The sequence below is a fragment of the Peromyscus eremicus genome, chromosome 6 (genome assembly GCF_949786415.1).
Source record: "Peromyscus eremicus chromosome 6, PerEre_H2_v1, whole genome shotgun sequence".
Lineage (NCBI taxonomy): Eukaryota > Metazoa > Chordata > Mammalia > Rodentia > Cricetidae > Peromyscus > Peromyscus eremicus.
In genome coordinates, this window is record NC_081421.1 from 69,485,306 (window position 1) to 69,500,775 (window position 15,470).

General features: G+C 43.2%; 1 protein-coding gene across 1 annotated transcript in view; it reads right to left on the bottom strand.

The window, feature by feature from the left end:
- The window catches only part of Vps45 (vacuolar protein sorting 45 homolog), a 59,424-nt gene that overhangs the window by 9,814 nt on the left and 34,140 nt on the right, over window positions 1-15,470 (bottom strand). Inside the window, exon 14 of the mRNA XM_059265890.1 lies at window positions 11,730-11,861. Coding sequence (XP_059121873.1) covers window positions 11,730-11,861 — 132 coding nt within the window. The remainder of the gene's footprint in view (window positions 1-11,729; window positions 11,862-15,470) is intronic.

Sequence of the window (15,470 nt, forward strand, 5' to 3'; positions counted from 1 at the left end):
TGAGTGGGCCTCCACACACCATGGCGCATGTGACTTTGGCCATTAAGTGTTTTTCATTTATCTTTGGGTAAAGAAACAATTCAAAGGAAGAAAGAGCCACAGAGGCTCTGAGTTACCTCACTTTGAATGGTTTTTTACTTTTCTCTACTTTTCTACTGTCTCCAGTAAGTACGGATGAATTATTTGGTAAAGGGGAATGACTGCTTATCTGCTGCTTATACCAAATGCCTTTGCTAGATAGAGGAAGGTAACTGGAAAATGAGGCCTTTAATTGCTTTGCAGATTTACAGCCACTGAGGGCTTAACTGAATCCCATTCAAATTTAACTGAAACAGAGAACCCACTATGTGTCACGACTAGTCCTGACTTGAAAGGGATCCTGGCAGGAAAGGATGGCTGGTTTGGTGTCAGCTAGCAGGATACATCCTTGTCAAAAGTCTTAAGAAGGAATGAACGGACAGTTCTGGAGACTGAAGTTCAGGCGCTGCTTCTCAGGCCAACTGGCTCATACATCCACTTCCATCCGGAATCGCATGAAAACAGCGATTCTATTCCATGAGAACAATTATGTCCATCCGGGTCAGGTTCTTGGCCCCGTGGCTCACACAGCTAACCTAGTTGCTTCCAGTGAGGACCAGAACTCTTCAGTACCGACTGCTTGTGAAGTGGTCAGGCTGAGGTGCTGCTTAAAGTCAGTCCAGACCAAGATTCTCACTCATCTGCAAGGAAGGGTCGTGCTCTTCAGAAATACAAAAGATGAAGACTCAATTTGCTGTGGGGTGTCTTTCTGTATGCTGTGACTATGTGTTGCTCTGATAAATAAAGCTGCACTGGCCTATGGCAAGGCAGCTCAGAGGCAGGCAGGAAATCCAAGTAGAGATACGGAGAGAAGAAAGGAGAGGAGAGAGAGACGCCAGCCGCCGCCTAAGGAGGAGCAAGATGCCAGCAGACTGGTAATGCCACAGCCATGTGAAAACTTATAGATTAATAGAAATGGGTTAAGTCATAAGATTTAGCTAGCAAGAAGACTGCTATAGGCCATACAATTGGTAATTAATATTAAGCCTCTGAATGATTATTTTATAAGTGGCTGAGGGCACGCGGGTGCAGACTGTGGGGCTGGGTGGGATGAGAGGCCAGGCGGGACCTGAGAAAACTTTCTGGCTACACAATTTATTACAGGTGAATAAATACTAACTACAGTTTACTGCACCTAGGATTCTGCATTTTCACAATTAACAAATGTTCATTTGGGGGATAACCCTTTTAGTTCACATTAACTTCTAAAAAGTCTTCTAAAAGATTTATTTACTTTTTATTTATGTGTATGTGTGCTCCTGAGTGAGATTATGTGTGCCAGTTCACGCAAGTGCCTGTGGAGGCCAGAAGAGGGACTTATAGGCAGTTGTTAGAGGCCTAGAATGGGTGTTGGGAACTGACCCTGGGTCTTCTGCAAGACCATAGCATTGTTAACTACTGAGTAATGTCTCTAGCCCCTCATACTAGCTTTGGTAGCTCAAATGACATTCACACCGTAAGTTATGACTTTTCTTAAACCTACAATGCAAAGGCTCATACAGAAATGTCCTGAGTAGCATTATTCACAGGAGCCAAAAGAGGAAAACTATTCAGATATCATATAATGTACATGCATACAGTGAAATATTCAGTCACAAAGGGGAATGAAGTATGCTATTACAACATGGGTGAGCCTCAGAAGATTTTGCTAGTGAGAGAAGCTACTCAAAAGAAAACATAATTCCACTCATAACCTATCTAAAGAAGAGACACCTGTGTGGACAGAAAACAGATTAGGGCTAGAGTGGGAGATTCTTTAGAGGATGATAAAAATGTTCTAAACTAGACTATGATGATGCTTGCACATATTTGTAAATATGCTGAAAATCAATGCACTGTACACTGGTCAGTTGTGTGATATGATTACTATGCCTCAATAGAGCCATTAAAAAATGACAACCCAGGCTGGAGAGAGAATCGGTGGGTAGAAGCACTTGCTGCTCTCCCAGAGGACCTGACTTCAGTTCCCGGCACCCACATTATGAGGCTTGTGACTGCCTGTAATCCATTCCCAGAGGATGGATTGCCCTCTTCTGGCTGCCAAGGGCACCCCTCCACAAGTGACATACACTCATACAGACACATACACATGAAAACAAAAACATCCCAACTAATCTACCATGTTCTCTAACTCATAGTGAAAATCGGTCCTTTATGATCAGGCCCCTAGTGGTATCTAACTGCATATCCTCACACTTCTCACCAGCATTTGTGGCTTCCCCAACGCGCTGCACGATTCTGCCCCAGGATACAGTGCTAACTGGGCCCAGGCTGCTTGCTTTCTTTCTGTATTGGCTTGGCTTCCTCCTTATGTCTGTGCACAAATGACCTGTTAACCAGGTTTCCTGGCACCATACTGAACAGTGTGACCCACTCTGTCCACAAGCAATGTCAACTTCCCTTTTACCTTGTATTACATGTGCCTTCACAGTACAGACCACTTTCTGATTTACTATGAAATGTATTAACTCATTGAGCTTGTCTCCCCACATCCTTTTGCTCACTAAATATCAGCGCAAACAAACCACTGTCTTGTACTGTTCTCACGTGTTCACTAGATATTTATCTGTTCTAGAACTCTCGGGTGAAACGGCTGTTGGCTAGTCTGTGTAGATGTTGGTGAGGGGACTTACGGTTCTGTGTTAATGACTCATGCAGTAGCCACTTCAGAGAAGGTGAAATTTGGCATTTATACCCCTAACTGATGACAAAGTATGCTAATGTGACAAATGAAACAAAGAAGAGCTAGTCCTGGAAGAGGAGCTCTGCTAAGACAGGAGCAACAGCCTGCACAGACCCCAGACATACGGCCTGGGCCAGACAGCTGCCCATGCTCAGGTCACTGCAGGGTCTAACAACCACGAGATACTTCTCACTGTATTTAGAAAGCAGTTTTACTGGAAATTTGGCCCTAGAGATAATTATTTCCTGTGAAAATACTTGGTATCTGGGTTACATACTTTTCTGTTGCTGTGATAAATCCCCATGACCAAGGCAAGTTATAAAGAAAGAGTTTAATTAGGTTTACAGTTCCAGAGGGTTAGAGTCCATGATGGAGGAGAAAAGGCATGGAGGTGTAAAGGCAAGGCAGAGGAACAGCTGAGACTCACATCTCAGACTCCAAACAGGAGGTAGAGAGAACTAGCTGGAAATGGTGTGAGTCTTTTGAAACCTCAAAGCCCGCTTCCAGTAGCACACCTCCTCCAACAAGGCCACACCTCCTAATTCTTCCCAAACAGTCCCACTAACTCAGGACTAAGTTTTGAAACAGGAGGCTATGGGGGCCGTTCTCATTCAGACCACCACACTCTCCTAGCAGCAAACAGCCCCCTTCTATTTGAACTGGTGTTTAGATCTAACCTAAGACAATCACAATTACGTCTGATCAGAGAAGACCCCAAAGAAACATGACATGTGGCCACAGAAGGCCTGCTCATCAGAACCCTGCTTCATTATAGCCAGAACTTCACTATAAAAAAGTAATACCAGCCAGGTGGCGGTGGCGCACATCTTTAATCCTAGCACTTGGGATGCAGAGACAGGAGGATCTCTGTGAGTTCGAGGCCAGGACAGGCTCCAAAGCTACACAGAGAAACATTGTTTCAAAAAACAAAAAACAAAACAAAACAAAAAAACCCCCAGACAAGCCTGGTGGTGGCGGCGCACACTTTTAATCCCAGAATTCTTAAAAGAAGAAATTGCTTAAGAAAGAGACAATTAACTGGGTATGGTAATGCACATCTATAATGCCAGCAGTTGAGAGGCTGAGTGAAGTGGGAGGATTGTTGTAAATTTGAGGTCAGGTTAGGGAAAAAAGTGAGACCCTGTCTCAAAAAGACAAAAATGAATATACAATCAAACAAAATGTTTTTGTTAAAAAAAAGTAATGGGTCCCTGTTAATTCTGCTGTGGTAATAAACCATTTTATTATTATTATTATTATTTTTGAGACAGTGTTTCCCTGTGTAGCCCTGGCTGTCCTGGAACTCACGCTGTAGACCAGGCTGGCCTTGAACTCACAGAGATCCGCTTGCCTCTGCCTCCCGAGTGTTGGGATTAAAGGTGTGCGCCACCCCCCCCCCCCCCCGGAATAAATCATTATTTTTAACATGGTTCCCTCCCTCTTGGTTATTTGTGTCTAGGCTGCCATGGTAGAACAGCCAATGGCTCCTGTCTGAAAAACTTAAAAAAACAAAACAAACAAAAACAAAAACAAACAGCCAAAGACCTCCTAAATTATACCTTTGAATGGCAACCTGAAGTTTGGATTGGCCTGGTATCTACTTCTGTTTAAGCCGACGGCATATGTGTGTAATTCCTGTACCACGAGGCAGAGGTAGGAGGCTCATTCTCAAGCTACAGAGTAACTACCAGGTTCTGTCTCTAATGAAATGGTGGGGGATGGGGTGGCGCACGTATTTCCGGTACCTTCTGGCTTAAAATGAAGAAACTTACTCAAGGCCCTATGTCAGAAAACAAACCAAGCAACAACAAAACCACCCCAGCCGGAGAACAGCACAGGGACACTGCAGTTCTCCGAACATCCAGGTGCTGGGTTAATTCTCAGCACCGCCCCATGCTCCCAAACACTGCAAAACCCAAACAGAAAGGTTTCTATCGCCAAAAACCATGTTAGTCCTGGGAATGCCCCAGGGAGGGAGGAACTGGCTTTCTATACCCCCGCCCCCCCAGACGGGGTCCTAGGCTGGGCTTGAACTTGAAGTTCTCTGCCTCCGCTCCCTGAGGGCCGGGGTTGCGGGTGTCTGCCACTGTGCCCAGTGTTTCTACTGTTTGCCAGTGTTGTTCACAACTAAGATTTCATTTCAATTTACAGAAGACAGTTATCAAATTTACCAGGAGAAGGGTAAAGGAGCGTGTAATTTTTTAAAAAGCAGATCAATTTTGACCCATTTATCCTGTACGTTAGGTAATTTCCTCCAGGTCATAAACCATGGTGATTTATGCATGCTGTAGTAAGTGGTGTTTCTAAGATTCATCTGCAGAGTAAATCTGTGGTAGGCTCAGATTTTATTTAAGATTGCAAAGATCAGGGAATCCAAGTGATCCGTATCCATCGAAATTCCCCAAGAATCATGTCCCGGTCTGTAAAGACAGTGGCCTCTGTCTTGACATCCCACTCACAAGACACACAGGATATGAGTCTTTCCTGTTTATTGGGGCACTCATTATTTCAATCCTGGGAGACGGTCCATACCATCTCTTACAAAGCTCTAAGTCTAACAGGAGGGCACTCATTATTTCAATCCTGGGAGACGGTCCATACCATCTCTTACACAGCTCTAAGTCTAACAGGAGGGCATTCATTATGGCATATCTAAAAGTGACCGCTTTCTCATCTCCATAGTTTCCCAAAATAATACCACGCTGCAGAGTTCTTGAGATCAAGGCTGTATCACTGTCATCTAGTCCTTTGGGCCTTTCTTAAGAAATAAGCCATGCATCACATATTGTACAACAAAAATCCTCTAAATCGAACCCTAACAATCTACAGAAACAAATTACTCCACTTAATCTCTCCATATTACAGTTCATATTACAAACTCATAAGCAGCCATACTATATCTAGCTATAATTTTTTTCTCATAAACTATTAGCATTTCTCCTACCTAGAGTCTGGGAGTATCCCTCCTCTTTCCCCACGGCCTCATGAATGCTTCGCACAGGCTCTACCACTGAGCTGCATCCTCAGCCCTAGGCCTTCAATCGTTTAAGAGACAGAAAGTCAGTGGGGCATATACTCAGTTATTCTTGAGGCTGAGGCAGGAGGATTGCTTGAGTGCAAGGAGTTTAGGGCCACCCCGAGCAACAGAGAGAGACCCTGGCTTGGAACGAAACAACAACAAAAGGAGCAGTGGATTATTTAACAACCTGGTGATTCCTCAGGTAGTGTACACTCATCAAGGGAATCAAGCCTTTCCACTAAAAGTTGAATTTTCATATTTTTTAAATAAGTAATTTTTTAATTACTTAAGCCTTTGTAATAATAGCCTTTGAGATTTCAATAATGATAATTTCTTGTTATTAATTAATTAATTAATTAATTTTACTATTTATTGGCTGCAGACCATATATAAAAGCAAACTATAAAGATCTAATATTGGATCATTTATCAATTATAAACATTAATTTTTCCCTCTCAGTTTGGCAATTGCCACAGCAAGTCCCTCTTCCTAAAGGCTTCATTTATCAGCCCTCTGTTGTAGGTCATCTACTCAATGGAAATGTTTAGCATGCTCTTAGTCAGACAAAGGAATGCCCAAGTTAGCTGCAGTCAGGCGACCCCGAGGTTTTTCCAGGGCTGTCTTATTTCTTTTCTTAGTTCTTTGAGAATTTCATGTATTTTAATCATGTTCACCCTCCCTCCCTAGACTTGTCCCACGTCCACCATCCTTCCCTTCCCACTCAACTTCGTATCTCCCACACCTTTACATCCAGCCAAATTGTGCTGCCCAAATACTTTTGGACGTGCAGCCTTCTACTGGAGTGTGGCTGACTTACGGGGGGGGGGGGGGGAGGGGCGGCTCCACTCTTAAAAGTGACCGTTCCAACAACTGCCAGACGTGCCCACTGGTGTAACAGTGGTACAAATGTTACCGGAGTAACCGGCCACTTTCTGCTTGGCTTTAGGACCTGCTCCACAAGATGAAACCTGTACCTGACACCATTTGGGGACTCTTATTTCTTAACTTCACACAAAAGATCATTTGCGGCCGGGCGGTGGTGGCGCACGCCTTTAATCCCAGCACTCGGGAGGCAGAGCCAGGCGGATCTCTGTGAGTTTGAGGCTAGCCTGGGCTACCAAATGAGTCCCAGAAAAGGCGCAAAGCTACACAGAGAAACCCTGTCTCGAAAAACCAAAAAAAAAAAAAAAAAAAAAAAAGATCATTTGCTTAGTAACGCTGACACTATTTTATGAAAAAATTTAAATTAGTTTTTTAAACAGTAAGGTGAAATTTTACTCAAAGAACTATTAATTAAACATCTGAAAATATGCATTTTTATTTACATGTGGTAAGACTGTTTTACTAGGATGTGCATATATGGTATTTCAGAAGGGAAGACGCTTTCTTAGGCCATGGAGCTACAAAGACTCAGTAGAAAATATAACTCTCAGAAAGAGCATTTAAAGTGTTTAAAGGTCAATCAATATTTTGAACACTAATATAAAAGTCTATTAAAAGCAAAGATTATCTACATATCCTGGAGAGAACACTATATGGCTGCCTGCAGGCACTGACAGAACCTTTTGAACCTAGATTTTGAAGTAGTAGAGAACAACGCAGGATCAGAGACATTTGAGATATACTTAAGGAAGAACAGCATATTGGGCTCTGCTTTCCAATCTTGATCTCTGCCTCTCTCTTGTCAATTAACTGCTCTGATGATGATATATATCAGGATTAGATGGATATGCCTAAAATATTTAGTGCTGTCCTTAGCACACAGTGTACATTCAGTAATTATTAAATGCATCACTGTGTTATCAGCAGCAAAGGGAAAAACCAGAACAAAATAATTGTGACAGTATTAAGTCACTTCTATGCCAAAAAAACATCCAAGTTTACCTCATTAGCCACTGAGTTAGTTATGAGACTTCAAGTTCATCACTTTAGGATGCAATTATCAGCTAAAAGTTTGAAAATGAAATATAATGTCACAACTATTTTATATGCTCCCCAAATCCTAACTGCTAATTCACTGACATTTCTATTTCTGGAATATATACAGTAAAGGTTCTCTTACAGCAAAACACACAGAGAGGCAAGAGGAAATTACAAGCATACTGAAGCGCATATCTAAATGCTGAAGAAGCAGAGGAGATGGGGTGGTTACTCATCCTTTAGTTCCAGGACTCAGGAAGCAGAAGCAGTGTGACCTCTGAGTTCGAGGCCAGCCCAGGATACATGGTGAGATTCTGTTCCAATAAATAAATGAATAGGAGGAAACTGCAGAGGAATCAGAAATTAGATGGGAAAGTGTAAGCCAGACTGCTGGATGGGTGCTAGGCCAGCACTCTTAAACAAATCATGACTAAGCATTACTGTGTATGTATTTATATAGGTAATGTTGATACATAAATACTACACAAGGGCATGGACAAGAAGTCAGCCTCAGGGGAAATGGAATTAGAATGGAGACTTCCACATGATACAGAGGCCTCACTAAGAAACGAAACTGAAAATCCTGTGTCCACAATTGGTAACCAGGATGCCTGAACATCAGCTGGTTCTGTTCTCCCACATACTTGAGATTATAGAAGTACTTAAAAGCTCAATTCCTCACTGTGTTCTAAAACTCATCCTTGTGCCCATACAGGGATGTATACACACGTGCATTTATACACACATGCAACAACAGTAATCGAAGAGGGCACTCATCTGAGAGGGTGTAGGGGGCGTGGGAGGGGCTGAAGGGAAGAAAGAGAAGTGATATAATTATATTTTAATTTTAAAAATTACAGGGCTTGAAAGAAACAAAGAGCTTCAAAGCATGAGAAGAAAGGAGGACATTAACAGAAGTAAGGCAAATTTGAAAAAGAAACAAACAGACTTAAAATATAACATATACTATTCTAAACTAAAAATTCAGTGGAGACACTAAACACAGAGTCCTCAGAGCTGGAGAGAGAATACTGGAATTGGAATACCGATCGATCTGAAAAAGTCATTCTGAAGAGCACACAGAGATAACAGAGAGTGAAAACAGAGGTTAAGACACATGAGGGTCCAACGCACACCTCACGGGAGTTCTAGGACAGACCACAGGAGGTGGGACAGGGGTAACACCCAAAGAAATGCAACTAGAATTTTTCCAGAAATTATGCCAAACATGAAGTCCTATAAAAAGTAACATATATAAGAATATTTACATGCAGAATATTAAAACTAGAACACCAAAGATAAAAAAGAAAATCTTTAAAAAGCATCAGAAGCCAGGCGGTAGTGGCACACTCCTTTAATTCCAGCACTCGGGAGGCAGAGGCAGGTGGAGATCTAAGTTCGAGGCCAGCCTGGTCTACAAAGTGAGTTCCAGGAAAGCCAGGGCAATACAGAGAAACCCTGTCTGGGGTGGGGGTGGGGGCAGGGGAAGAATCAGAAGATTGCCTTCAAATGAAAAACAATTATAGTGAGAAAAGATTTTTTTCTGTTTTTGACTCAGAGTCTCTCTCTACATAGTCCTAACTGGCTTGAAACTGGCTTTGTAGACCAGGCTAGTCCCAAACTCACAGAAATCCACCTGCCTCTGCCCCAGAAGTAATGGGATTAAAGGAGTGTGCTACCATGCCCAGCCTGAAAGAATATTTGTTGAAAGTAACAAGTGAAAACAATTCCACTGACTTTTAAGCGCTAAACAAAAACTATCAGCCTAGAATTCTTTTTTTTTTTAAAATAAGAATTCCCCCTCCCTCTTTCTAAAAAGATTTATTTTTATTTTTATTTGTATGTATGGTTGCACCCTCAAAGGTCAGAAGAGGTTGTTGGATTCCCTGGAGTTGGAGTTATAAGCAGTTATGAGTCACCTGAAGTAGGTGGGATCTGAACTCGGGTCCTCTGGAAGAACAGCAAGTACTCTTAACTGCTGAGCCATCTCTCCGGTTCTCAGCCCAGAATTCTAAACTTAGCTGAAGTAACACATTTTTAGACAGATTGAGGTGACTAGCTGCTGGAAGAATGGTGCTTTTTAGTAAAAAGAAAATTCTATCAAGAGAAGGCCAGCATGAAGCAATAAACTAGAGGAGAAGGAGGACAAGTCTGTAGGTAAATCTACTTGGGAGGAATTGAGTCAAACTGAGCTTAGACTGTACGGGAGCGGGGTGCAGCTGTATGAGAGACAAGGTTTCTCTGTGTAACAGCCCTGGCTGTCCTGGAACTCGCTCTGTAGACCAGGCTGGCCTTGAACTCACAGAGATCCACCTGCCTCTGCCTCCTGAGTGCTGAGACTATTGAGCCATCACGCCTGGCTCAATATTCTTAATTATACTTACAGAAATTTGAAAATGACTAAGAAGAATCAAAAGAGTACCCTAATGGTTGAGTGGGCAAGGACCTTAACTGTCAATTCACACACAATATAAAGTGTGCGTCAGCAAGTTCTGGAAACTGACAAGGGGGCTAAGTGACTGTCCAAGTTCGCAAGGGGAGTTAAGGGAAAACTATTGCTAAAACCCTGGCAGTTATTCAGCGGTGGTGGCACACGCCTTTAATCCCAGCACTCGGGAGGCAGAGCCAGGCGGATGTCTGTGAGTTCGAGGCCAGCCTGGGCTACAGAGTGAGTTCTAGGACAGCCAGAGCAACACAGAGAAACCATTTTGAAAACAACAACAACAAAACCCAGGCAGTCCTGCCTTTTAAAAATCTGTGAATGGATAATGACATTCTCTTCAACACCAACAGTATTTATATCTAACTAGAAAAGACAGGTTCTAAAACCGAATTGCAATGAGACCCCTTCTGGCTCACATACTAACATGAATGTCCACGCAGACTTGGAAGAAATGTTGGAAGGACGCTGGATTAAGTGGTTGGGCTGTGGGGGCTTTTCCTTCTCTGTTTGCTTTCTGAACTTAAGCAAAACAAAACAGCAACAACAGCAACAACAACAACAAAAAAACCAAAAACCTTTCAGAGCAGGTGTACACTTCCATAGAAAAGGCAAAATTATGTTTAGAAATAAAAATGGTATGCAATGAAAGAACATGTCAGTTTTTTTCCTGACTCCAGTTACCTAAGCACACCTGTCTCGGCACAGACAATTGGCCTCTCAGGCCAATCCCTAAAGCCAACTGTCCAGACCTACTGCTCTAGGAATCTTTCTACCCTACTGCCAAGTTACGATTCCTAAAACAATCCAAGTTTCCTGTAACTCTGCTACTTAAAAACTTCAATATTTCCATTTTCTTACATTAGAAAATAAAAATGCCTCAGCTCCACACCCCAGCCTTTCGCTCTATGGTTTACTTTGCTACACACATTCCGGACAGTCGGCCTGTAGTTCTGTGTATGTGCACACTGTCTACGCTCTATGGTTTACTTTGCTGCTGCACACATTCCGGACAGTCGGCCTGTAGTTCTGTGCATGTGCACACTGCCTACAACGTTTGCAACTTGCTGCTGGAGTTAACTGTAAACAGAGCATGCTCTCCCTTCATACACTCATGTTTTATGTACGGCCCTGCTTGTCCATCTCCTCCTCCTGAGACACTGGCAGTTCCCTAAGCCGCTTGAAGAATCCACAGTTCTCTCTCTCCAGGCTCTCACTTCCTTCCCTCTGTTCTGCATTTCCTGACAGCTAGGGCCTGAGACAGACTCTTCGCTTGTCTCTGTAGTCTGCTCTTCTCCTTTTGTTAACTGAACAAAGTTAACCAAACAGACACCCCCAACGCCAGCAGTGGCGCTGAACATGTTCAGCTGTTCTCAAAGGGCCGGTCTGGTTGGTTATTAGATATTTTCCTTCTCTGAGCACAGAAAACACAACGCGGTCCAGCATGGCTGGCGCCCCATAAGCTGAGCTCCTCACCTCACAGATGCTGCCTTCTCAAGAAGGTGCTGCTGGGACCAGAGCACTGCGGTTTACTGCAGTTTGCTGATCAGTCTTTCTAAGACCCCGGGAACTGGAACACAAGCCTTTACCTTTTTGTGTTGTGTATGGTTGTGCCCCCCAGGACAATCCTCACTCCAGGAGTGGTACGGTTCAGGTTATAAACTGTCAGCGCCTCTTCATAGGTGGCTCCTCCAATAACAAACACGATGATATCCTGAGGCCTGTGAAGATGAAGACAGGAGAGACTGTCACAGGCTAGGACATAAAAGGGGGCAAAGATTTGTTATTAGTACACACACAGTTTCAATTTCTAAGCCCCCCTCCCCCGTTTTTGGTGAAGGAAGCAGAATTAAAGCAGAATAAAGGGTTTAAAAAAAGTTTTAATTATCTCAAATTGGCAGGAAACAGAGAGAAATGCTGAATAGTGATTTGCTTTCTGCTTATGAGCGGATGTCTTATTTCTGTGCTGGGGATTTCAGAATAGCACAATGGTGTTTGCTGGAACCAAATGCAAAAATATTCTTTTATATTCAAGAGTCTGCAGAGTGCTGTGCTGCAGCATGCTTTCAATAAGCAGCAATTTACGCTGTACCACACGGCTCCTTCATAGACAGTGCCGTATAGAGCACTTAGATACAGTGCTGTGATTGTGGCCCCTGTCCAAGGACTCTGAGCAGCTAGCAGAATACTAGTACACTGGGATGTCCCTTTGCTGTAGGACCAAAATCATTTCTATGATGATTCCATAAAAGAACAGGACACAGGGCTGGAGAGATGGCTCAGCGGTTAAGAGCACTGGCTGCTCTTCCAGAGGTCCTGAGTTCAATTCCCAGCAACTGCATGGTGGCTCACAATCATCCATCACGGATCTGATACCCTGTTCTGGAATAAAGGAGTACATGCAGATAGAGCACTCATGTACATAAAATAAATAAATAAAATCTTTAAAAAGGAAGAAGCCACATAAACTAGAAGTATAATCCCCCTTCCTCCGTGTTCTTCGGTACTAAGAAGTGCAGGGCTGGGGGCAGACACTGGTCACTGATGCACAGCTTGGCCACTGGTCCCCTCTGGGCAGTGCCAAGTTGTTTCCCAGGTTTCTCTTATCAAAATGGCTTCGTAATAAAAGAAAACATGCTTCTTATTAGCTCCTTCTTCAGGTAGAACAACATACAGTTAGGCATTAAAATTTGTTTTTCTTTTTTTGTGCCATCAGCCATCAAAAGAAAATTAGCCAGGCCGGCAATTTTATTATATCATATTATTTAAAAACTACATCAAGCAGAAGCCTCCATTTCAGAAGTTAGGACACCAAACAGTCAGGATATAAATACTTCTGTGTAGATCACAGAAAAACACAAGTGGACATTTATTCTTTTTCCTTGTGTCTTTCTAAAATACCCTGAAGCAATTACACCAAGATAGTATTTGTTCTTATAGGAATGCATGGAAACAGAATCAGATATTGTAGCTATATAAATAAGTTCAGATGGTCTCTGAATTGCAGAATCTCCATTGGAGAGTATGCAAGTTTGAAAATATAAAGAGGTAGTTAGTTATTTTGTAGTTAACTACTCAGAGGGCCAATTATGACACTTCTATGGGACTTGGGATGTAAAATCTTGCCTTTAAGACACTAAATTTACTTAATTTTAAAAATGATTTTTATTTAATTATATGCATTGATGTTTTGTCTATGCCCATGGAGGTCAGAAGATGTCAGATCCTCGGGAATTGGCTTTATAGATAGTTGTGAGCTGCCATGTGCTGGGAATTGAACCCAGGTCCTCTGGAGGAACCACCAGTCCTCTTAATTGCTGGGCCATCTCTCCAGGTCCTAAGTTTACTTTCTCAACTTCATTTAAAACTCCCACCAGAGGCTGGGGATATCCCAGTATGTACAAGGCCCTGGGTTCCATTCTTAATACCATAAAACAAACAGAAACCACCCAGGCCAAGCAATGTATCTAGCTACAATGCTCTAAGAGTTACACACTGCTACATACTCATCAAGATTTTTACAAATCTTTATACAAGATACAGCTTGACTGTGTGTGTGGTGGTGCTCATGGGACAGACCAGCACTTGGGAGGTAGAGGGATCTGGAGATTTGAGATTCATCTAGTCCATGTAGTGAGTTTCAGGCCAACCAGGCTCTATAGTGAGACAGTGTTTAAAAAAAAATTAATTAAAAAAAAAAAATCAGAGCCAAGGAGATTGAGTCACTGAGTAAAAGTGCCTGCCACCAAGCCTGACGGCCTAAGTTTGATACCCTGAACCTATATGGTAGAAGGAGAAAACACACTCCTGCAAATTGTCCTCTGAACCCTGTACATGTGCTCACACATACACACACACATCAACAAAAGCAATTTAAATGCCAAACCTCCAAACCGTTTTGAAGAGGATAAGGCCAGTATATAGCGTGAAACAGAACTGCTGAAGACATTTCTTCTTACTCTGACTCTGGCTGTGCCATCCCTGTCCCCAGCCGTATCCCGCCCCCCCATAGCCATGCCCCTCCCCCCATAGCCCCTCCCTCCCCAGCACTCCTATAGAGACGAATACTGTTGCTCGGCTGTATGTGTCCCTGTGTGGCGTTTTGAAACATAAACACAAAGCATTCTGTACACATTTCTGTGCCCACCCTTCTCTTGGAGATACAGTGTATTTAATGTGTGTGGGCCTATATTCCTGGACACACCAAAGCACACATGCGGCTGTCAGAGGACGGCTCCCGGGAACGGCTTCTCCCCTCCCTCCACCCGGGATCCGGGGAATTCAACTCAGGCCATCGGGTCTGCCAACAAATTCCTTTGCCATCTTGCCTGCCCCCATATTGTACATTTAAAATTTTGAGAGAGGGGCTGGAGAGATGGCTCAGCCATTAAAGGCCAGGCTCACAATCAAAAACTTTAGAGAGGGAGGGAACTGGAAAGGTGGCCCGGTGGTTAGAGCAGTTGCTGTTTCTGTGGAGGATCCAGGTTCAGTTCCCACAACCCACACGGTGGCTCACAAGCATTTGCAGCTCCAGTTTCAGAGGCCCCAAAATCCTCTTCTGGCCTCTGTGGGCACCAGGCACACATGTGGTGTACTTATACACCACAGAGTGTACTTATACACTCAGACATATAAAAACATCAAATCATCTTTAAAAATTTAGAAATGGGGCATGGTGGCGCACACCTTTAATCCCAGCTCTTGGGAGGCAGAGGCAGGCGGATCTCTGTGAGTTCGAGGCCAATCTGGTACACTTATCAAGTTCTAGGCTAGCCAAGGCTTCACAGTAAGAGCCTGTCTCAAAAAATTTATTATTATTATTATTATTATTATTATTATTATTATTATTATTATTATGAGAGAGCTCTCCAAGCTACTTCGCCTATCATCACAACAATCCAGCAGAGTGCCTGCCATCTCCATGGGTCAGGTCCATGCATTTCAAAGCTGCTGCTCCCGTTCTATCTGCAGGTAACAAAGCAGACTCTCCTGACGACTTCGTATGTGGTCTGGCCACTTCATCTTAAGCGACTTTCAGGTCGTTTGGCTCCAGACTCCACTAAGTAACTTCTGTCGTCAGAGTCGGACCACACTGCTAACTCCACAGAACTGTCCTTCAGTCTCGGTCTTATTCACCTGCCAACAGCATTTGACAAGCTGGTTACTGCTTCTCCTGGGTACTAAACTTCCAAGGTACTATGTTCTCGGTTTTTCCTTCCTCTATTAGTGGCCATTTTTTGCTCTCCCTGGGTGGCTCTGATTCACCTCCCTAAGCTTTCAAAGAAGTACCCAGAGTCTAGCTACTGGGCTGCTTCATAATCTACACACAC